We start from the raw sequence: 24,064 nt of genomic DNA on the forward strand, positions 1-24,064 counted from the left end.
CTTTGGCAAGGCGCAGCTTAAAATGCAAAGAGGTGGAGCAGAGGCACTCCTCAGCAATCACTCTCAATCAGCAGCAATCACTCTCAATCTCTTTCACCCTTAAGGCAGTCAACCAAACAAAGAGCAGTCAACCAAACAAAGAGCAGTTCCCCAGCTATCACACCTTAGAATTTTAGGCAGCCCCACAAACCTTAGAATGTAGTCCTTCAAAACTCAGAAATTCTCAGCAATTTCTCCAGCTGTCTCAGCTATCAGAGCTGCTCTGCTCTGCTCCTCTCAGACCTCTGTGAGAGGTTTTCCTTGAAAAGGCAGTTCCTGGGAGAGCTCTCTCAGGCCCATCCACCTCACAGGGTGTTTGTTGTGGGGGAAGAAGATAAAAGAAATTGTAAGCCGCTCTGAGTCTCTGAGATTCAGAGAGAAGGGTGGGGTATAAATCTGCAATTCTTCTTCTTCTTCCCTGTAAGGATCTATCTCTTTTGACAAAGGAGGACACTGGACAGGGACTGAAAGGGGTGGTGATGTTTGCCACTCCCAATGGGCCCACACACGTCTCCCCAAAATAGTGGGTGAGAAGTAGCCAAAGAAATTTTTGGACTGATCAAAGCCACCAAGTAATACACCGCCTTACAGTTTTACAGTCTGCAAAAATATATTACAAGATTTATGTACAACACATAGTAAACTATACAATATTGATAGAGGCCAGCTGGGCTAAGGCCTTTTAAAGTAATAGAAACCCGAAGGGGACCAAAAAAACGCCCCTGTCCCCAAATGAATAAATCCAAACTTGGAAAGTGTCCAACTGAAATTCACCCACCTTGTGAATTCCAGTTGGACATTTTCCAAGTTTGGATTTATTCATTTGGGAACAGGGGACGGGTTTGGCCCCCTTGTGGTTTCTGTTACTTTAAAAGGCCTTAGCACCGCTGGCCTCTATCGATATTGTATTGTTTACTATGTGTTGTACATAATTCTTGTAATATATTTTTGCAGACTGTAAAACTGTAAGACGGTGTATTACTTGGTGGCTTTGATCCGTCTACTAATTACACCAAGTGCTCTTCAAGCAGCAAAGAAATGGGCACATCCACAAACCAATTGCCCTTTCATCACACCCCCTCCAGCCTAGAAATAGCAGCTCTCCAGCAGCCCTGGCCCCACTCAATGCACAGCAGCTAAGAAGGTCTGAGCGCCTGCTCCGGCTGCAACGCCACTGAGGATGTTCTCTGCAGCTGAGAACGAAACGTCTGGAAGGAAAACTTTCTCCAGTAGAACACGGCACTTGATCCCGAAAGATTCTACAAACCCTAATGATGTTACCAGCCGTGAAAACCTGAAATCTTTGATAGCAAAGAAACCCTTGGGGGCAGTGATTGGCCCCTTGGTCCTCCTTTGCACTGCTCCTGGCTGGTCCCACAGGACAGCTTCAGGGAGGGGGAGGCTGTCCCCACCCTCCATGTGATGGAGGAGGCAATGTGTGGCCCAGGTTTTCAGATTTAGAATCTAGTGAAGGGGGGGGGGGTTGTACCTGGCTCTTCCCCACCAAAGTTAGCAGCAGCTTGGAGGAGAGAGTCTCTTGAGCAAACTGAGTAGGAGAAAGAGAAATGCCCGACATTCCAACCATGATCCTGTTCCTCGAGGGCTTTTTAGAATCACAGAATCAGAGTTAGAAAGGATCTCCGGGGTCATCTAGTCCAACTCCCTGCACAATGCAGGAAACTCACAAATACCTGGAGGGAAAGTGTAGATCAGGGGTGGCCAACAGTAGCTCTCCAGATGTTTTTTGCCTACAACTCCCATCAGCCCCAGCCAGCATGGCCAATGGCTGGGGCTGATGGGAGTCGTAGGCAAAAAACATCTGGAGAGCTACCGTTGGCCACTCCTGGAGATGACCGGGGAAGGCAATGGCAAAGGACCCCATAAAAAGTCTGCCATGAAAACGTTGTGAAAGCAACATCACCCCAGAGTCGAAAATGATTGGTGCTTGCACAGGGGACTACCTTGACCTTTTTAAATTCACAGAATCCACATTTCTGTCAGATGGCCATCTAGCCTCTGCTTAAAAACCTCCAAGGAAGGAGAGCCCACCACCTCCTGAGGAGGAAGTCTGTCCCACTGAGGAACCGCTCTCATGGTCAGGAAGTTCTTCTTCATGTTGAACTTTCCTAATATTTAGTCTTGAGGAAGTTCCACAGGAGTAGCCCTGTTGGACTGGCTTAGAAGACCTGGATTCAAGTCCTGCACCATCTTCGAGGCCAACAGGAATTGCAGGGTAGAAGCTTTTGAGAGACCTCTGAAAGCTCTGCCCTGGAAATATTGCTGGTCCCTCAGGTGCTCCTGGGTTCAAATCTCATCTTCAAGAAAACACGGGAAGAGCCAAACATCCGTGTTTGTTTGGCCCCCCCACCTCTAAGCTGTTGTTCATCCTGAGCAGTTCAGGGGGGACATCGGAGCCAGGGAGGAGCTTAGCCACACTCTTCAACCCGATTAGAGCTGACACTTATTGCATCTAATTAATAAATCCCCGTTCATTAGAAGGAAGATACTTGGTGAGGCTTCCTGCGATAAAGAAGCTTTAGGGGAACCAATTGCCATGGAGTCGGCCTCCCTCCGGCTGCCTCATTGAAACCCAAATGCAATCAGGCTTGGAGGGAGCAAGCGGGGAACGGCAGCGGAGGCGCTGGTGCTTTATCGCTCTGGGAAGCAGAGCCCTTGTTGGCACTCCCCCCACTTGCCTTGCCTGCTGGCGAGAGGAGAATTTGTGGAGGGGGGGCACCAGGCAGGAGGGAAGGCTCCGCTTGACTCCCAGATCTGCTTCGCTTGGAGAGAAGCAGAGTTTGGACCCCACCTGGTAGGCACCTCTTCTCCAGACGGTCCAGTGTACTCCTGTGTACATCTCTCCATAGTATGTTTCCCACCTGTGCCAACGCCCCTGGCAAAGGGCCCTGCGGACTGGAGCTTTGCCTCTCTGCAAGAGAATACTAGAAAGGGAGAAGGGGCCATAGAGACCATCTAGTCCTGGGGTGGCCAAACTTGCATCATACAAGAGCCACATCGAATAAACGTCAGATGTTTGAGAGCTGCAAGACATGAAGAAGACATGGGATTTATATTCCACCCTCCACTCAGAGCAGCTCACAATCTCCTTTATCTTCCTCCCCAACAACAGACACCCTTTGAGGTGGGTGAGGCTGAGAGAGCTCTCCTAGAAGCTGCCCTTTCAAGGACAATTCCTACGAGAGCTATGGCTGACCGAAGGCCATTCCAGCAGCTGCAAGTGGAAGGGTGGGGAATCAAACCAGGTTCTTCCAGATAAGAGTCTGCACACTTTACCACTACACCAAACTGGCTCTCTACATCAGAGGAAGGAAGGAAGGAAGGAAGGAAGGAAGGAAGGAAGGAAGGAAGGAAGGAAGGAAGGAAGGAAGGAAGGAAGGAAGGAAGGAAGGAAGGAAGGAAGGAAAATAGATGGGGAGAGAGAGGTTGAAAGAAAGAAACTTTAACTTTAAATGCATTCTCCAAGCCGCTGGCTGGCATGACTTGGAGAAATTATTTAAAGACAAAAATGCCTTCTCCATGCTGGCTGACGGGGTGGTGGGGGCTTTGAGAGCATCACAATATATATGAAAGAGCCACATGTGGCTCCCGAGCCATAGTTTGGCCACCCCTGTTCTAACCACCTCCCCCCACAAATGCAGGTATTCCAAAGCCAAAGCATTCTGACTGTCCAGCCTCTGCTTGACACCCCCCTCCCCATGAGCAAAAGCCCCCTCCCCTTGGGGGGAAGCAGGAGGAGGGGGCAAAGGAGAAAGTGATGCGTCAGAGGGAGGACGATGGCATGACAGGGAGAGGATGACTTCAGCATTAGCCCCCCCCCTCCCCACGCACATCCATACACGTGGAGTGAGACCACTATCCTCTGGCAAGGCACTGCCCCTCAGCCTGGCACCCTGACAATGGCTCCCCACAGAAACCGGGGGAAGATCTCATTAGCATCTCCTCTGCATTCTGCACATTCTGTTCCCTGAGTGTTTAGGCAAAACACTGTTCCGTTTCCTTAAGAGAGTCAGGCCGGTGTGGTGGCAGCTTCTGTTCCTTAATGTGCAGCCGTGCAAAGATGGGTGAGGGGAAGGACTGGACTCCCCCCCCCCCCCGCTTTCCTTTTCTCCCACCTGGAGGTATGAAACTGCAGCCCACCTTTCCTGAGAACCCTTGGACTCCTCAAGCCAGCTGGCTCCAGCGTTAGGCCTTCGAGCACAGCCAAGGGCTTGGGGGCTCTCCCGTCTCCCCCCACATCAGGAATGTTGTTTATAAAATACAGCCCCTGGCTAGATTTCTTGCATGCCCCAAAAGCCCCTCTCTTCTGGGAAAGTGGGTGTGGAGGGGCCTTGAGCATCCCCCTCCATCTCTGTTGGATTGGGCCAAAGGCCCATTTAGGCATCTCACAGCACAAGCAAGCAGACAGGAACACAGCTGCAGTTGCATTCTACCAAATCAAAACTTTGGTCCTTCAAAGTCAGTCTTGTCTACTCAAGACTGGCAGCGGCTCTCCAGGGTCTCAGGCAGAAAAGAGTCTTTCCCCTTACCTTCTACCTGGTCCTTTGAACTGGGATTTGAACCTGGGACCTTCTGCATGCCAAGCAGAGGCTCTGCCACAGCCCCTCCCCAATATCAGCAGATGAAGTTTCCTTCTACTGAATCAGGAGGTCCATCAAGGTAAAAAATGGTTGGGTATCCTATTGCTGTTAGGTGGATCTGTAACTGGTCAACAAATCGCACACAAAGAATGCTTGTGAATGGTTCCTCGTCCTCTTGAAGAGGAGTGACAAGTGTCTCAAGGATCTGTCCTGGGTCCTGTTTTTGTTCAACACCTTTATAAATGATGTGGATGAAGGAATAGAGGGAATGTTTATTACATTTGCAGGTGGGTTGCAAATACAGCAGCAGACAGAGTCAGGATTCAGGATGATCTTGACAGGCTGGAAAACTGGGCTAAAACAAATAGAATTTTAACAGGGGTAAATGTAAAATTCTGCATTTAGGTAGGAAAATCAAATGCATCATTATAGGTTGGGGGAGATTTATCTTGGCAGTAGTTTGTGCAAAAAGGATCTTGGGGTCTTAGTGGACCATACAATGAACATGAGTCAGTAATGTGATGCAGTGGCTAAAAAGGCAAATGCAATTTTGGGCTGTATCAACAGAAGTACAGTGTCCAGATCAAGTGGTATCACTTTGCTCTGCTCTGGTTAGACCTCACCTGGAGTATTACGTTCAGTTTTGGGCACCACAACTTAAGAAGGATATAGATAAGCTGGAATGTGTTCAGAGGAGGGCAACGAAGATGTTGAGGGGTCCAGAGACCAAGTCCTACAAGAAGCTGTGTATGTTTAGCCTGGAGAGTGAACAACTGAGAGTTGATATGATCACCATCTTCAAGTAATTGAAGGGCTGTCATATAGAGAATGGTATGGAATTGTTTTCTACGGCCCCAGAAGATTGGACAAGAACCAATGGGTTGAAATTAAATCAGAAGAGTTTTTGACTAAACATTAAGAAGAACTTCCTGACCGTTAGAGCAGGTCCTCAGTGGAACAGGCTTCCTCCTGAGGAGGTGGTGGGCTCTCCTTCCTTGGAGGTTCTTAAGCAGAGGCTAGATGGCCATCTGACAGCAATGAGGATCCTGTGAATTTAGGAAGAAGTATTTGTGAGTTTAGAGTGGTTCCCCAGTGGAACAGGCTTCCTCCTCGGGAGGTGGTGGGCTCTCCTTCCTTGGAGGTTTTAAAGAGAGGCTGGATGGCCACCTGACAGCAAGGCTGATTCTGTGAACTTGGGCAGATCCTGAGAAGGAGAGCAGGACGGGTTGCATCAGTGTTTAGTTCTCGTGGCCCTTTCTCACACGCCCAGGGAAATGCTTTTGGCCACTGAGGTCAGGCAGCCATTTTCCTCCAGGCCATTTTGGCCAGGGATCCTGGAATGTTTTGGAGGGGGGGGTTGCCAGGTGTGGAGCAGGTGTCACTGGGGGTGTGGGAAAAAAGGTATTTGTGAGTTTCCCACATTGTGCAGGGGGTTGGACTAGATGACCCTGGAGGTCCCTTCCAACTCTGTGATTCTAAGGTCAGTATTGTCGACTCAGACTGCCAGCAGCTCTCCAGAGTGTCAGGTGGAAGCCATTGACATCATTATAGTAACTGATCCTTTTAACTGGAGATGTCAGGGACTGACCCCAAACAGAGCTCTCCTGCTGAGCCATCGTCAGCTGTCTGCTCATAGCCACCCTACGAGTGGGTCAGGAGGGTCACAACCATTTGCCCCTCACCAACTGACCTTCCCTCGTAAACTGCTTCTTGTTCTGTGGCCTGCCCGGCCCTCTCTCCTCCCACAGCCACTGACGGGCCTCCCTTCCCTTCCCCGTCCTCTCTGCGCTCCAGGTGGAAAGGTCAGAGGTCATCAAGAGCAACCTGAACCCCACCTTCGCCAAGGTCTTCATGGTCGACTACTACTTCGAGGAGGTGCAGAAGCTGCGCTTCGAGGTGTACGACATCCACGGCCACACCAGCATCGGGACGCACGATGACGACTTCCTGGGGGGCATGGAATGCACCGTGGGTCAGGTGAGGAGGGGCAGGTGACGCATCTGGGGCTGCGGGGGACCGTGGGCTGGTGCAAGAGTGGGAGCTGCGGGGAAGAGCTGATTGACTCCTGGGAGGCGGGGGGGGGGAGATTGAGAGCCATCCCCCGGGCCATCCAGGCACCCGCACCTGCCTGCCTCTGCAGCTTACAGAGAAATTGTACCGGGGGGGGGGGGCTGGCGCTCCCCACTCTTTCTCTCTCAGCAGGCAGGTAATTGCGAGCAATTGCCAGCCCCCCCATTCTTTGCTCGGCAGTTCATGTGTGAAGCGGTGATGAGCAAGTCTCCCGAGGCTCTGAGCCGCTTCCCCCTGCCTGTGTACCAAACGCTCCCCCAATCCTGGCAGGCTGTGGAGCAAGAAGAGGATATTTGCTTCGGTCCTGCCAGAATGGGGAGCCTTTCGCCCCTGAACCACTTTGCCCAGCCCTGCCTTCCTGCAGCCTTAACACCCCCAGACCTCAGAAGGCAAGCAGCCTCTTCCAGTGCTTGGCAGGAGACCAAGTCCTATGAAGAAGAAAGGCTGAAGAGCTGGGCATGTTTAGCCTGGAGAGGAGGCAGCTGAGAGGTGATACGATCACCATCTTCCAAGTCCTTGAAGGGCTGTCATAGAGAGGATGGTGCAGAGTGGTTTTCTGTGGCCTCAGAAGGTAGGACCAGAACTAGCAGGTTGAAATTAAATCAAAAGAGTTTCCGGCTCAACATGAGAAAGAACTTCCTGAATGTGAGAGTGGTTCCTCAGTGGGACAGGCTTCCTCCTCAGGAGGTGGTGGGCTCTCCTTCCTTGGAGGTTTTTAGACAGAGGCTAGATGGCCATGTGACAGCAATGAGGATCCTGTGAATTTAGGGGGTGGTGTTGGTGAGTTTCCTGCATTGTGCAGGGGTTGGACTAGATGACCCTGGAGGTCCCTTCCAGCTCTATGATTCTAGGAGCCACTGCTGGGGCTGGAGGGATCCCTGCTGAGGGGCTGGTGGAGATCCCAGAGGGGAGACTCTTGCCTGCCAGGGGGTCTTCCTGGTACACCTCACAAAGCCCCCCCCCACCTGTGCTCTCCCTTGCAGATTGTGGCCCAGAAGCGAGTGACCAAACCTCTGTTTCTGAAGTATGGCAAGTGTGCTGGGAAGTCCACCATTACAGTGAGTGCCCCGCCCACTGCCCTGGCCCCCGGAGCCTCCAGGTCCCCCCCCCCCCCCGCAGGCAATCTCACTTTGACTTGCGCTCCTCTCTGACAGGTGACCTCTGAAGAGATTTCTGGGGACAACGGCTATGTGGAGCTCTTCTTCCGTGCCAAGAAGCTAGATGACAAGGTAGTCACATGTGGGGTTCCTAGCACCCCCTTGGCAAATGCCCGGAGATTGGGGGGAGGGCGTGTTTGGGGAGGGTGGAGTCTCAGGGAGGATGCAATGTCACTTCACGGTGACACTCTAGGCTGCCTTCCTTGGGGTCTGTGGCCTTTACCATAGAGAACAAAGGAGACTCCCAGATTGTCACACTTGGAGGCAGTTTTTTTCTCCCACTTCCCAGTTCATCAAGGCAGGTAATTGGGGGGGCGGGTGGGTGCTGGTAAATCAGGTGTGTGAATGGGAGGGTTACAGCTTCATGGTGTCCAATCCGTTCACCCGGGGAAGGGGAGGGCATAGACCGAGGGCACCAAAGGGAATCTTGTGTATGTCAGGCCTTGTCAAAGTGGGAACCTGCAGGCCTGAAGAGTTTGGGGCTGAGGAATGAGGGGGCAGAAGCCCCGGGCCAGGAGCACAGAAGCAGGCAGTGGCTGGTGCCCATGGGTGAGCTCACGTCTGGCATCTTCCAGTCCTGACCAACCTGCATATGCCAACATCCATGGGAGGGTAAAGCCAGCCGTGTCACAGTAAAGTAAGGTGCCCTTGCCCGTTTGGTGTAGTAGCCAGGAACATGGACTCTAATCTGGAAGAACTGGGTTTGATCCCCTGCTCCTCCACATGCAGCTTCTGTTGCGACCTCGGGTCTGTCACAGTCCTCTCAGAGCTGTCCTGCTCAAGAGCAGTTTCTGTCAGAGCTCTCTCAGCCCCACCTGCCTCACAGGGTGTCTGTTGTGGGGAGGGGAGGGGAAAGGAGATTGTAGGCGGCTCTGAGATTCTGAGTGAAGGGTGGGGCATAAATCCAGTCTCCTCCTCCTTCTTCTTCCTGTGTTCCCCTCCCCTCAGGACCTGTTCAGCAAATCAGATCCCTTCCTGGAAATCTACCGGATCAATGATGACGGCAGTGAGCAGCTGGTGCACCGCACTGAGGTCAGATCCTCCACCCAATCCCTGTGGGACCTTTAGTTGCACTACAACAGAAGAGAGGAAGAGAGACCCGGCCGGAGTTTTGAGCAGGCTGGGAGGAAGGCAAAGGGGACAAGGCCCTCAGGTCATCCCCCCCCCGCCTCCCCCCACTTCTCCTCCCCTTTCTCCACACACACCCTTTTTGGCTTTGAGCCTAGGAGGAGACAGGAAAGGGTGGTCTTGGGCCCTCCCAGAGCCGAAACAGCCCACTGCAGCCCCAAGAGAGAAAACACCTCTGGGGCTTTGAGGGCCCTGCCAGGCTGTCTGGACCTCCTCAGAAGCAAAGTAGGCTTGACTTCAGCAGGAGCTCACAGGAGCGGAGCTGCTGAACCTCCAGCCAGGGTCTGCATGCCGTGGGGAGTTCTCTCCCTGCTGCACATAGATGCTGGGGCACATGCAAATGACATGCTACTGAGCTCCTGCACCTTTTTTCTACAAAACAACCCCAGAAAGCAGAGTTGGCACTGGCTGATACTTGGATGGGAGGGTCCCTATGCAGAGGCGGGCAATGGCAGATTTCCTCTGAATGCCACTTTGAAAACCCTCCAGGGATGCCAGTCATTGGGCAGAATGCAAATGAGATATGCTACTGAGCTCCTGAGCTTTGATTAAGGCCGCTGCAGAAGTTGGCAAATCTGCTAGTGATGCCCCGTTTGGTTCATAATTGCCAGGCCCACCCAGGCAAGCCTATGGGAGGAAAACATTCAGTCTCTGGGGGAAGGGAAGGGAAGAGAAGGGGGAACGGTGGAGGGGGGGAGGAAGGGCAGGCCGCCCCAAGGGAAGCCCCTTGCTGCTTTGGGCCCAGCCCCTGTTCCCGCCTGTCTTTTGCAGTTTGTCAAGAACAACCTGAGCCCCATCTGGGAGCCCTTCAAAGTGTCTCTGAACTCCTTGTGCAGCTGTGAGGAGAAACGGAAGCTGCGGGTAAGTGCGGGTTTTTGGGGGAGGAGCCTTGCAGATGGCTCATGCACAGCGCCCCCCGCTGGTGGACCTCCTGACGGCCCCTGGGGTTTGGCCCCGGGAGACCCAGAGTGTCGGGCTGGATGGGCCTCTGGCCTGAACTGACGTGGCTTCTCTCCTGCTCTTAAGACGAGGAGCCTGGCCTTGGCTGGGTGTAACCTGCCTTCTCTCTCTGTGCGCCCTGCAGTGCGTAGTCTTTGACTATGACTCCCGAGGCAAACACGACTTCATTGGGGAGTTTTACACGACGTTTGAGGAGATGCAGAAAGCCATGGGGGGCAACAAGGTGGGTGTGAGTGTGCTGTGCGTGGAGGGCAAGAGGGTGGGATGAGCGCTTCAAGCAGGCTCCTTCCTCCCCTCGCCTTTTGAGACATCTCGCAAAACAACAAACATTTCCTGAAATGACTGCTTAGCATGCAAGCCCAGGGGGTGCGGGATCTGGAGTTCTCCTGGGATTACAACTGAGCCCCGCATGACAGAGATCCATTCCTAGGGAGGACATGGAATTCCTTCCCTTCCTCGAACCCTGCCCTCCCCAGACACCACCTCCAAATCTCCAGGGTTTTCCCAAACAGGAGGTGGTAACCAATCTTCCCTCTAAGCTGCCGAGTCTTGTGAGCAAAAATTCTACTTTGTGAGCAACTGGTATTAAAGTTGTGAGCTTCTGCATAAATTAGCGTACTCGGAGGGGGGGGGCGGTCATCCTTCCTGAGCGAAGGCAGAAATGGGTGAGCTGGAGGCTAAAAATCTGTGAGCTAGCTCACACTAATTCCGCTCAGAGGGACTGCTGCTGGGAACGCTCTGGACTGTGCACAGGGAACTCTCATGCGCACAGGCAAGGTTTCCTTGGAGCTGGGGCAGGCGTGGCATCACTCAGCCCCGCCAAGACCCCCGGCTGCCTTTGTTCCTGTGGTGCTTGCAGGTGGAACTCCAGGTGGGGAAAGGGGCTTGCGTGCCCCTCCAGTGGACCTCCAGCCCTGCTCAGGCCCTTTCTCCTCCTGTGCCCCTCCCCAGATCCAGTGGGACTGCATGAATCCCAAATACAAGGTGAAGAAACGAAACTACAGGAATTCAGGTGTGGTCATTCTCTTAGATCTGAAGGTGAGCAGAGGTGCCTTGTGGGACAAGCTTGGTGCCCTGGGGAGGGGGAGACCAGAGCAGGAAGGACTCAGTCCCTCTCAGTCTTCTGATATCCTTTCTGGCTGCAGCAGAGTCGGGCGCTGGAGTTTCCCTGAACCGTTCCCTTCTGGCACTTGCCCATCTCCTGGGCATCTGTAGGGTCACAGAGCTGTGAACACAGCCAGGGCCTTTGTTCCTTGTTCTCTCTACACACACACACACCTCTGGGCAGCCAGCCCCAGCAAGCTGGCTGTGCCCGGAGGAGGACTGGCAAATGCCAGCTGTGCCCGCCTGTGGAATAGGCTAACACCTTGTTTGTCTGGAAGATCCATAGGGTCTACTCGTTCTTGGATTACATCATGGGAGGCTGCCAGATCCACTTCACGGTGAGTAGCTAGACCTGCCTCCCCTTGGGCTCTTTGAATCATAAAGTGGGAAGGGACCTCCGGGGTCATCTAGTCTAACCCCATTGCACGATGAAAGACATTCGCAAATACCTCCCTCCCTCCCTGCCTCACACACACCCCCAGTGACCCCTGCAGCCTCCACACCCCCAAAATGGCACAACCCTCCAGGATCCCTGGCCAACCTGGCCTGGGGGGAAACTGCTGCCTGCCCCCCAAGTGGTTTTGGTGGCCAGCCCCAGACCGCCTCAGCCTCCTTCCTAGCAGAAGCAGTTCCCTGGGATTTTAGGTCACCTTTGCCAGACACGCCCCCTCCCTTGGAAGGTGTGCTGCAGAACAAGGGCAGGTACCTGTGAGTTCCAGCCAGCCTGTGGCACTCCCAAGTCCCTGAGAGCCAATTCCTTCCCATCGTCTCCCACTCCAGAGCCAGCCTGGCTCCCTTCCCTCCTTGGAGCTGCTCCCTCCCTGCTGCCAGCTTCACACAGATTTCTCCCTTGAAAACAACCGGCACCCAGATTGCGTTTTGAAAGAGCATCTCCTTCCTGGACTGAGTCAGATCCCAGAACATTCAGGGAACAGCTTGCTCTTTCCAGGCCTTTCTGCTCACGGAGACGCAGGCTGGGAGCCATCCCAGGGACCAGGGCCCCTCCCTCAGCGCCCTCCACCCCCAGGAAGCATCCAGGCCGGTTGCTCAGTGGCCTCTTGGCTGGGAGGGGGCCGGGCAGAGTCGGAGGGGGGGCTGGTGGCACCAGGCACAGTCGGATACCGCTCAAAGGCAGCATGTTGGAAGATGGTGCGCCGCCTCCCTTTGGCATCATTTCCAGTCCCCGATCGCTTGCCAAGTCTTTGAGGTGCCAAGATGCAGCCAACTACTTCACAACAGGAGAGGAACAGAACGGGGAGGCTGGCTGCCTGCTCTTGCTAGTCCCACCCCCTCCCCAGTCATTTCACAGGGCTCCAACGGTTTGCCGGGCTACCTGCTGGGGGCCAAGGGTGTGCCTTCAAGCCCTCCTGGGATGCTGCTCTGCAGATACGACCAGGATTGCCACTGGAGGGGGGGTCAGGAATGGATCTGAGGGAGCCGTGCAGGATCCCAGAGGATTGTAGCGGCAATAGTGCTGAACTTTATCCAATGAGCAGGGACAGCGCATGGGAGAAGCTGTCTAGGCAATTGCCTAGGGCGCCAACTCCCAACAGGGGCAGGGGGTGGGCACTCCCCCCCTGTTCCCACCGTCCATCCTCTGCACCCTCCAAACGTGGGAAGTGCTGAGGAGGGGAAGCACCGCGTGTTCTTTCTGGGCACTGAGGGGTCACAGGAGCTGAGGCCATCTCTTTCCCTCTGAGCCGCCGGCTGCTGGCCTCTGGGGCTGGCAGTTGGAGAAGGGCTGGCCACCAAGACCACTTGGGGGGCAGGCAGCTGCACCCTCCAAACTTGGAAAGTGCTGAGGAGGGGAAGCACCGCGTGCTCTTTCTGGGCACTGAGAGGTTGGAGAAACTCCCCCGGCCCCTCAGCGCCCAGAAACAACGGTGCTTCAGTCACCAACGTGATGACATCACCTCTGTTTTGCATGCGAAAACTTTTTCCCAGGGGTTGGGGAGTGGGCGCGTGTCAGGCAGAACCCCACACGGCAGGCCTGCCAATGAACCCCGAGTTCCAATCCCTGTATCTCTGCAATTGATCTTTTGCCAGCCGTTCTGTCTCTCCTTCTAACCTCCTTCACAAGGCTGTTTTGCAGGGGGAGGAAGGGAGGGATAAGAAGGGGAAAGCGGCGCAAGGCTGGTCACATGGGGATCACCTGTCTGCTCCTCCTTTGCTTCTGGGTTTGGGTGGATTCCCTCATCCACAGTCCAGAGTCTGCAAACTGTTGCGCTCACTTAATTCATGCGCTTCAGCTGCTGCTCTCAGGGCAAGTGAGGAGGAAAATGGGCAGATGAGGTCTCCTCTGCAAAAAGGAAAGCCGCTCCGCCCTTGTGCCTGCGGTGGTGGCTGGCGATGGAGGAGGAGAGGCAGGTGTAGACCTCACCTCTGTGGGCCTGGGAAATGTGTTTTTTCTGTTGCAGTCATGGAGAGAGGGAGAATCTGCGTCCCTCTCCGCAGCCTTTTCCTCCTAAGCAATGGCTGTCAGTGCTATACCAGATTCGCTTCAAGGTGCTGGTTATTACTTTTAAAGCCCTATATAGCCAAGGACCTGTCTACCTTAGGACCGTCTCTCCCCACATGTTCCCCAGAGGGTACTTAGATGATCAGGAACCCAAGACTTGTTATGGATCCCTGGGCCGAGGGAGGCAAGACTGAAAACCACCCGAGAAAGAGCCTTCTCAGTTGCCGCCCCTCACTGGTGCCTGAGGAGGTCAGAGCCTTGCGGGGCCTTGTCCAGTTCCGCAAGACCTGCAAGACGACACTGCTTCAGTGAGCAGTTAACTGCAATGCTGACCACCACCATCAGGACGCTAGAACCAACAAATGCTTAAGATCATTGAACACCATCTTAAATCTGTATCGAAATTAGCACCAAATTATTTTAAACTGTTTAATGCTTTTAATGTAAATGTTTTTATTGTAAGCCAGGGGTGGCCAACGGTAGCTCTCCAGATGTTTTTTGCCTACAACTCCCATCAGCCCCAGCCATCAGCCATGCTGGCTGGGGCTGATGGGAGTTGTAGGCAAAAAACATCTGGAGAGCTACCATTGGCCACCCCTGCTGTAAGCGATGTGTTGTGAGCTGCCCTGAGCCTGCTTCGGTGGAGAGGGTGGGATATAAATCCAATAAAACAAACAAACAAACAAGCAAGTAAGCAAGCAAAAAAGCCAGAATCCTTTAAGCCAGAAATGCTCTTAAAATGTGGGCCCTGCACCCAGAAGAGAACCCCAGTTGTCACAGGTTGTGGAACCATGGGATTCAAACTCTGTATTGGGAAGAGGAGTCTCATCTCCCCAGCGGGTGGAAACCCCCTGCTAGGCTATGCTGAAAGGGGCCCCTCTGGCCTTTTGTTCCCTCCCCAGGTGGCCATCGACTTCACAGCTTCCAACGGGGACCCCCGAAACAGCTGTTCCCTCCACTACATTAACCCTTACCAGCCCAACGAATACCTGAAAGCGCTGGTAGCCGTGGGGGAGATTTGCCAGGACTATGACAGGTGAGTGAGAGGGTGTGGCACCCCTTAGGGGTTGCCAGCTCCAGGTTGGAACTTTCCTAGAGATTTGGGGGTGGGGCTGGGGAAGGGGACAGACCTTGGCAGAGCCCACCCTGTAAAGCAGCTGTTTCCTCCAGGGGAGCTGATCTCTGCAGCCTGGAGACTAACTGGAATTCTGGGATATCCGAGCCCCACCTGGAGGGTGGCAAACCTGTATGCCACTGAGTCCATCCCCCCCCCCCCCCATGTTAGGGTTGCCAGGTCCATGTCAAGAAATATCTGGGGACTTTGGGGGTGGAGCCAGGGGACTTTGGGGGTGGAGCCAGGAGCAAGGTTATGACAAGCACGACTGAACTCCAATGAGAGTTCTGGCTGTCACATTTAACGGGACCGTACACCTTTTCAGTGCCTTCCCTCCATTGGATATAATGAAGGATATGGGTGCCTTTTTGGGAGGCTCATAGAATTGGACCCCCTGGCCCAATCTTTTTGAAACTTGGAGGGTGTTTTGAGGAGAGTCACTGGATGCTATGCTGCGAATTTGGTGTTTCTATCTAAATAAACAGTCCCTCCAGATCCGCAGATACCCGTGGATCAATTCTCCATTATACTCTATGGTAATCCGCCTCCCTAGGGAATAATGGGGTGCCCAGGAGACATTTCCCCTCCCCACTTTCTGATGACCCTGAAGCGGGGGTGGGCCTCCAAACCGGGGGATCCCCAGCCCCCACCTGGGGATTGGCAACCCTACCCCATGCTCATATCTCTGATTCCCCAATCCCTGGGCTGGACATCCCCGGGGCTTGCTTTGGATGGAGAGGGCGCCCCTGGAAGATCCCCTGGTGCTTCCTACCGCCACTTCTGCTGGAACTCCGTCACTTGGCGGGGAGTGGCCCACTGAAACCATTTCCAACTCTGCAAGATGGTGGGGGGTGCTTGAATCGCAAGGCTGCAGCCAGCTCCCTCCCTCCCCACTCCATTCCCCCTGGCCTCAGCTGGACCTGGATTTCCACCCTGGACTCTGGCCCTTCAGCACAGCTCTGGATTGGCTGGGCAGAGAAGAAGGCTGGGCCCTACAGAGCATGCTCAGGGCCAGACCTGGTGGGCAAGCAATCCCAGCAGGCACTGGGGGGCACATTTGGACAGCTCTAAGGAGGCCATGTGCAGTCAAAGACTGCCAGTACCAGTGCTGCCAGCTCTGGCATCCCCAGGGATCCAGCAGCACTGCTTTCTGCTCACTGGTCAGGGGCCAGCCCAATGCATGTTGTAAGGAAACTGGGGGTGGAAGGATAGATGGCGGGAGGGAAGACCTTGAGGAGGGATGTCACCATATAGGGGGCAGCCCCCCACTTCTGGAGCCCTACAGCTCCAGAGCACAGCATGGTCCTGCTGTGAAGATCAGAGACCCCAGCTCTGAACATAAGAGAAGCCATGTTGAATCAGGCCAGTGGCCCCTCCAGTCCAACACTCTGTGTCACACAGTGGCCAAAAAACAAACAGGTGCCATCAGGAGGTCCACCCATGGCGCCAGGACACTAGAAGCCCTCCCATTGTGGCCCTCCCAGGCACCAAGAATACAAAGCATCACTGCCCCAGACATAAGAGAAGCCATGTTGGATCAGGCCAGTGGCCCATCCAGTCCAACACTCTGTGTCACAGAGTGGCTAAAAAACCCAGGTGCCATCAGGAAGTCCACCAGTGGGGCAAGGACACTAGAAGCCCTCCCACTGCGCTTCCCCCCAAGCACCAAGAATACAGAGCATCACTGCCCCAGAAATAAGAACCTAAGAGAAGCCACATTGGATCAGGCCAGTGGCCCATCCAGTCCAACACTCTGTGTCACAGAGTGGCCAAAAAAACCCAGGTGCCATCAGGAGGTCCACCAGTGGGGCCAGGACACTAGAAGCCCTCCCACTGTGCCCCCCCAGCACCAAGAATACAGGGCATCACTGCCCCAGACAGAGAGTTCCATCAATTTGCTGTGGCTAAGAGCCACTGATGGACCTCTGCTCCAGATGTTGATCCAATCCCCGCTTGAAGCTGGCTATGTTTGTAGCCAGGCTTGGTGCTAGCTCTTCTCCCATTGCCAAATCCAGGTTGGGAAATTCCTGGAGATTTTGGGAAGCAGAGCTTGAGGAAGGCAGAGTTTGAGGAGGGGGAGGACTTCAGGGGGTATAATCTCTCCAAAGCAGCCCTTTTCTCCAGGGGGGGCTGATCTCTGCTGTCTGGAACTCAGATGAAATTTTAGGACATCGCCAGACCCCACCTGTAGGTTGGCAACCTAAATTCCCCTTCCCACCCCACTCATGGCAGGTTGAGATTGGGCACAGAGCTGCCAACCCGCAGGTGGGGCCTGGAGATCTCTCAGTATTCCAGCCAAACTCCAGATGACGAGATCAGTTCCCCTGGAGAAGATGAGGGCTTGGGAGGGTGGTCTTTGTGGCCTTAGACCCCAGTGAGGTCCCTCCCCTAGCCCTCCCCAGACTCCAACCCCCCCAAATCCCCAGGAATTTCCCAACCATGAGTTGGCAACCCCTTCCCCTTGCACGCTCCCCTCCCCAGGGCCTCTCAATCTCCCCCACCCCCCACTGCAAGTTCAGTGCACAGAACTCGATACCCAGCAATGCGGGGGTGGGGGTGGGGGTGGGTTGATTCAGATCTGGACCACAGGGCTTGGGGTGGGGGCTCATTACCGGGCAGGGGGAGGTCGATTTGCCCTGCTGGGGGAAACGGGTGCAACCCAAAATGCTACTTCAGCGTGCAGTCTGATCTCGCTTTCTGCCCCCACTACAGTGACAAAAAATTCTCAGCTTTAGGCTTTGGAGCCAGGATCCCGCCAAACTATGAGGTCAGTCTGGGACAAAAGGGATGAGGGGAGGGGGTGGCAAAGAGGGGGCTGTGGGGAAGGGGTGGGGGCTATTTAATGTGCATTTCTAGGGTCGAAGCCCTTGCTTTGACTTCCCCACAAACTGGCACTGTTGTCTTGATTTGACCCCGTCCTTTCTGTTTGCTCCACGCTGGTCCAGTCCCCAACCCAGAGGCCAGCTCTTAAACTGCACACGGAAGGGTGTTGCCAGTTTCCCCCTATTCCCAGCCCCCTCTCAGCTTGCACCAGGCTTCCCACCCTGCCTCTTTGCCCATAGCTGAAGATCTCTGAATGCTGCAGTGCAAACTACCTGTTCCCCCCCTTGACCTTCAGCAGCAGAACCCTCCCCTTCCTTGCTTTCTGGGGAAATGGGGCTTGTTTGGAGGACCCCCATAGATCCTTCCATGTGGCTCCTGCTACTATAGACAGCAAGGACTGGAGTGGGGAGGACAGCTGGGTGCCCCTTTGAGCTGGAGCAGGAGAGGGCGGAAGTCTGCAGATGGGGGGAAACCAGGAAAGCTGTTCACGGGGAGGGACGCAGTATGCCTGGGGTGGCTGTCAACCTTTAGCATGATTCCCCAGAGCTTTTGTCAAGCCAGGCCACAGCTTTGAAACACACAACGTGACAGCAGAGACAAAAGGGTGCCTTTGGGCATGGGCAGATGGCTTTTCCCTCACCCTTGCACTCCTCCACGCATTTAGGCTGGGGACACGGGGCTTCTTCTCAATAGGAAGGAGCAGCTGTAATGCGAGCCCCAGCAGCTCCTCCTGTAGTGATTGCCCTGCTCCTGTTGAGCGCTCCTGAACTCAGACTCTGGGGCCATTGCAGGAAAGGCCCTGTCTTGCAGCCGCAGGAAAGATCACCAGATGTCCTCTTGTCTTTCTGGCCAGGTCTCCCATGATTTTGCCATTAATTTCAACCCAGAAGATGATGAGTGTGAAGGTAAGGAATTGACCAGGATTGCTGCAAATTCTTCCCTCTTGGCTCCCCCTGCCAAGCCAGTCTTCCATCTCAGACATGCCAGCAAACACCCCCCTCCCCCGTGCATCACTCCAGCCTCTGGGTGCTGCAGGGCATGTGTTCCTTCCCCACTTGCTTGCTTGGAGCAGAGCCAAATGCAAAGATTGCTGCTGGTTCCAAGACAAAAAGACAAAATCAGATAAATACATGAGGGACAGTTTCTTTCATGTGTAGGAGAAATTACCCCCCCCCCCCGCCAATCAGAAGAGCCCTGCCAGATCAGACCATTGAGGTCCCATCTAGTCCACCTCCTGTCTCACACAATGGCCAGTCATTCCTCTGGAGGGCCAACAACAAGGCAGAGAGGCCGAGGCCTTCCCCTGAGGAGAGCATCAGAAGAGCCCTGCTGGATCAGACCAGGGAGGGTCCATCTAGTCCAGCCTCCTGTCTCACACAGGGGCCAACCAGTTCCTCTGGAGGGCCAACCACAGGGCAGAGAGGCCGAGGCCTTCCCCTGAGGAGAGCATCAGAAGAGCCCTGCTGGGTCAGACCATTGAGGGTGCATCTAGTCCACCTCCAGCCTCATACAGCGGCCAACTAGTTCCTCTGAAGGGCCAAGGACAGGGCAGAGAGGCCGAGGCCTTCCCCTGAGAAGAGCATCAGAAGAGCCCTCCTGGTCAGACCAGGGAGGGTCCATCTAGTCCAGCCTCCTGTCTCACACAATGGCCAATCAGTTCCCCTGGAGAGCCAACAACAGGGGAGAGAGGCCGAGGCCTTCTCCTGAGAAGAACATCAGAACAGCCCTGCTGGATCAGACTAGGGAGAGTCCACCTAGTCCAGCCTCCTGTCTCACACAGCAGCCAACCAGTTCCTCTGGAGGGCCAACAACAGGGCAGGGAGGCCGAGGCCTTCCCCTGATAAGAACATCAGAAGAGCCCTGCTGCATCAGACCAGTGAGGGTTCATCTAGTCCAGCACCCTTACCCAGTGGCCAGCCGGTTCCTCTGGAGGGCCAACAACAGGGCAGAGAGGCTGAGGCCTTCCCCTGAGAAGAACATCAGAAGAGCCCTGCTGCATCAGACCAGTGAGGGTTCATCTAGTCCAGCACCCTTACCCAGTGGCCAGCCGGTTCCTCTGGAGGGCCAACCACAGGGCAGAGAGGCCGAGGCCTTCCCCTGAGGAGAGCATCAGAAGAGCCCTGCTGGGTCAGACCATTGAGGGTGCATCTAGTCCACCTCCAGCCTCATACAGCGGCCAACTAGTTCCTCTGAAGGGCCAACAACAGGGCAGAGAGGCCGAGGCCTTCCCCTGAGAAGAGTATCAGAAGAGCCCTCCTGGTCAGACCAGGGAGGGTCCATCTAGTCCAGCCTCCTGTCTCACACAGTGGCCAGCCAGTTCCTCTGGAGGGCCAACAACAGGGCAGAGAGGCCAAGGCCTTCATAAGAACATCAGAAAAGCCCTGCTGGATCAGACCAGGGAGGGTGCATGTAGTCCATCTCCTGCCTCACACAGTGGCCAGCCAGTTCCTCTGGAGGGCCAACAACAGGGCAGAGAGGCCGAGGCCTTCCCCTGATGTTGCCTGCTGGCACTGGAATTCAGAGGTTGACTGCTTCTGAATGTGGAGGATCCATTATGTCCAGAAGCAGTCAACCTCTGAATCCCAGGGCCAGCAAGGAATGCCAGGGGAAGGCCTCAGGCTCTAAACCCCGTAAATTGCTGCCGTCCATCTCCCTGGCTAGCAGCCATGGACAGACCTATCCTCCATGAATCTAATTCATACTGGGGGTTTTCTCTTTCTGGGGGGGGGGCAGCACAGTCGTGGAGGCTGCCCAGTTCAGGTGCCCCACTGTGGAAATGGCTTTGCTCCTCTCTTTCCCTCACCGGACCCTCTCCTTCCCTTTGGCTAGGAATCCAGGGCGTGGTAGAATCTTACCAGAACTGCTTGCCCCAAATCCAGCTGTACGGGCCCACCAATGTGGCCCCCATTATCTCCAAAGTGGCCAAAGTAGCAGCAGAAGAGGAGAAGACCAAGGAGGCATCGGTGAGTGAGTTGGGGGCAGGGAAAGATCCCGGGCAAGCGACTCTCCCCTCTGTTCCTCTGAAGAGGCCGAGCACAACACGGCTGAGTCTCTCCCCCTCATCCCCCGCCGTGTGGGGAGGGCTGTCCTCAGAACCTCAGGATGCGTGCAGGCACTGGACCAAATAAGGGGACTTCAATTAAACCCCCTTTCATTATTCACGCAGACCAGGCGCTTGGGGGTTGAGGGACGTGCCAGCCTTTACTTCTTCTGGGATCTTGTCAACTCTCCGCTCATTAAGCAGCTGAAAGCTTTGCTAATGCCAGTCCTGGGAAGTAAATGAAGGAGCATCTAATCTAATGTGTTGTTGCCAGCCAGAGACGCAGGCGGGAGGGGGGGGCTGAGGGCATGCGTGCCCTGCCTTGGGCAGAGGTGGCACCATCCTGAGGCTGGGGGGAGGGGCTGGGGGGAGGGGCTGGGGGGTGATAACAGAGCAGCGGAGCATCGCTTTGTGTCAGCTATGGCAGGTGCACTGAAAACTGTGCTTCCTCTGGACCTCTGGGTTGTGTGGTCACGCTGCTTGCAGAGGTCTATGGGGACCTAATGGGAAGCCTGTGGCACACTGCAGTGTTGCTTACCAGTTGCTAGACCAGGGGTGGCCAAATTTGCTTAACTTAAGAGCCACATAGAATAAATGTCAGATGTTTGAGAGCCACAAGACATCAACTTCTGATGTTTGAGAGCCGCAAGGAAGGAAAGAAAACAGATTGGGGGGGAGGGAGAGGTGGAAAGAAAGCAGTTTTAACTTTAAATGCATTCTCCAAGCTGCTGGCTGGCTTGGAGAAGGGCTTTAAAGAGAGAAATGCCTTCTCCAATTTGGCCATGGGGTGGGGGTGGGGGCTCCGAGAGCCGCACAATATGTCTGAAAGAGCCACATGTGGCTCCTGAGCCACAGTTTGGCCACCCCTGCGCTAGACAAACTGCTCTCTCTCGGGCTCATTATAGTTGGGGCCCACTTTTGGGAACCTGCCACGATCCTTTGTGTCTCTCCACGGACGTGGCTGGAATTGGGGAGTCGGCAGCCCCCATGTGCAGCGGAGAGAGAGATGTTTTGGGGACATGGACGTGGCCCCTGCAGGAGCAGTGTCCCGGATGCCCTGAGACCCTCCTCTGACCCCTCTTCCCCCATCGGTGTCTCCACAGCAATACTTCATCCTGCTGATCCTGACAGATGGGGTGGTGACTGACATGGCGGACACTCGAGAGGCCATCGTCCGGGCCTCCTACTTGCCCATGTCGATCATTATCGTGGGCGTGGGCAACGCGGACTTCACCGACATGCAGATCTTGGACGGGGATGACGGCATCCTGCGTTCCCCCAAGGGCGAGCCCGTCCTGCGGGACATCGTCCAGTTTGTCCCCTTCCGGGAGTTCAAGAATGTAAGTTGCCCCAGCCGTGATCCAGGAACCTCCTAGCCGGCTTCCCCATCTCCCAGGGGCAGGCCTGGACCGCCTCCTTTCCTATGGAAAACAAGGAGGATCCCGGAATCTGCTGTGCATTGCACAGCACACCCTGCTGCCCGCGTTCCTTACACCCAGCCCCAGCCCTCATCGGGCAGGTAATAGCTGCAGTTCCTCTCTAATATTACTCCGAGCCAACATTGTACGGGGCTTCCCATGCTGGCCATTGCTTCAGTTTCTCCCAGCGGCATTTCCTCCCCTTTAAAAAAGACAACAACCTCTCCTTCCTCGGTCCCCCGCCCCATTCTGGTAGGAGATAAGATAGAACCCATATGTGCTAGCCAGTGTTCCCTCTAAGCTGAGCTGGCGCGAGCTAGCTCATAAATTTTTAGCCTCCAACTCACAGATTTTTGGCTTAGCTCAGGAAGGATGACCCCAGGGCACACTAATTCATGCAGGAACGCACAACTTCCATACCAGGAGCTCACAAAGTAGAAGTTTTGCTTGCAAGACTCTGCAACGTAGAGGGAGCCTTGGTGCTAGCTGCATCTGAGGAAGTGAGCAGTGTCTCCCGAAAGCTCCTCTCCTACCAGTGTCAGGGCTTTTTTGGGGGGGGGGGAACTCCTTTGCCTATTAGGCCACACCCCCTGATGTAGCCCATTCTTCTGGAGCTTCAAGGGCTCTTCTTACGGGGCCTACTGGGAGCTCTGGGAGGATTGGCTACATCAGGAGGTGTGGCCTAATAGGCAAAGGAGTTCCTGCCACAAAAAGGCCCTGCCTGCCCGGTCTTTCAGGGACTCCTGGTCTTTTCTCCTGCTGCAGAGAGGTTAACAGGGCAGCCCTCCTTGGTCTGTGGATAGTGATGTTTCCCTGGGCTTCTTTTTCGGCTCTTTGTAGGCTGGCATTATTCATCTCCATTTCACTGTGCTTCTCAGCCCCTCCCTAACTGCCCTGAAGCCTCAGAGAAAGGCAGCCCATAAATATTTCAATCAATCGATAAGGAGAGGGGGAGAGAAGTCCTGCCCTTGAGGCTCTGTTTTCCCTTCAGACAGCCAAGCCCCGGAATGGGCAGCTGCTCCACACCAAAGCGAGGGGCACTAGAGTCAACCCAAATTCTCCAGGCAGAACAGCTGGCCGCCATCCCAGGCCTGGTGGGTGCTCAGGGGGTTCAAGACCTGGGACAAGCTGAAGTGGGGAGGGGGGGGTCTTGAGGTTGACACGACACTGTTGTCCTGAGACAGGCAGGCAAATCGCAGGGTGCCCTGAAGCAACGGCCTTGCTTGCTATGAGAGCCCAGTTTGGTGTGGTGATTAAGTGCGCGGACTCTTATCTGGGTTTGATTCCCCACTCCTCCACTTGCAGCTGCTGGAATGGCCTTGGGTCAGCCATAGCTCTTGCAGAGTTGTCCTTGAAAGGGCAGCTTCTGTCAGAGCTGTCTCAGCCCCCCCCCACCTCATAGGGTGTCTGTTGTGTGTGGGGGGGTGGAATTAAAAGGAGATTGTGAGCCGCTCTGAGATTCAGAGTGAAGGGCGGGATACAAATAGAATATCTTCTTCATCTAAGGGACCAATGCAGACCTAGTAGGGGGTTTGGTGGTATGTGGGCTCCTCTCCCCATGGGCTTGCCAACCCCCAGGTAGTTAAAGCCAAACAATACTTCCATGATTCTCTTTTGGCTACAACCTCCATGTCATGGCTGGAGATTTCCTGGGATGACGACGGATCTTCAGGCAACAGAGCTCAGTTCCCCTGTAGAAACGGCTGCTTTGGAAAACATACTCCATGGCATTCTACCCCACTGAATCCCCCCCTCCTTGGCTCCACCCCCCAGAAATCTCCATGAAGTCCACAATCCATCACTGCAGGAAGCACAGTGGCCAGGCAAGGGCCAAACCAGAGCGGAGCTGGAGGTCCTGATTGCTAAACTCTGGGCTTTTTTGTAGCAGGAACTCCTTTGCATGTTAGGCCGCACCCCCCTGATATAGCCAACCCTCCTGGAGCTTCCAGTAGGCCCTGCAAGAAGAGCCCTGTAAGCTCCAGGAGGATTGGCTATATCAGGAGGGTGTGGCCTAATAAGCAAAGAAGTTCCTGCTACAAAAAAAAAGCCATCGTTAAACTCAATGTTCAGCAGTGTCCCCTCTACGATGAGTTAGTGTGAGCTGGCTCATGGATTTTTGGCCTCCAGCTCACACATTTTTGTCTTAGCTCAGCAA

General features: G+C 54.7%; 1 protein-coding gene across 1 annotated transcript in view; it reads left to right on the forward strand.

Moving 5' to 3' along the window:
- The window catches only part of CPNE7 (copine 7), a 53,651-nt gene that overhangs the window by 27,383 nt on the left and 2,204 nt on the right, over positions 1-24,064 (forward strand). Inside the window, exons 2-14 of the mRNA XM_060253571.1 lie at positions 6,432-6,614; positions 7,691-7,765; positions 7,862-7,936; positions 8,813-8,896; positions 9,764-9,853; positions 10,077-10,175; positions 10,904-10,990; positions 11,335-11,394; positions 14,417-14,550; positions 17,341-17,395; positions 18,305-18,356; positions 20,281-20,414; positions 21,595-21,831. Coding sequence (XP_060109554.1) covers positions 6,432-6,614; positions 7,691-7,765; positions 7,862-7,936; positions 8,813-8,896; positions 9,764-9,853; positions 10,077-10,175; positions 10,904-10,990; positions 11,335-11,394; positions 14,417-14,550; positions 17,341-17,395; positions 18,305-18,356; positions 20,281-20,414; positions 21,595-21,831 — 1,365 coding nt within the window. The remainder of the gene's footprint in view (positions 1-6,431; positions 6,615-7,690; positions 7,766-7,861; positions 7,937-8,812; positions 8,897-9,763; positions 9,854-10,076; positions 10,176-10,903; positions 10,991-11,334; positions 11,395-14,416; positions 14,551-17,340; positions 17,396-18,304; positions 18,357-20,280; positions 20,415-21,594; positions 21,832-24,064) is intronic.

Source organism: Heteronotia binoei, chromosome 14 (genome assembly GCF_032191835.1).
Source record: "Heteronotia binoei isolate CCM8104 ecotype False Entrance Well chromosome 14, APGP_CSIRO_Hbin_v1, whole genome shotgun sequence".
Taxonomy (NCBI): domain Eukaryota; kingdom Metazoa; phylum Chordata; class Lepidosauria; order Squamata; family Gekkonidae; genus Heteronotia; species Heteronotia binoei.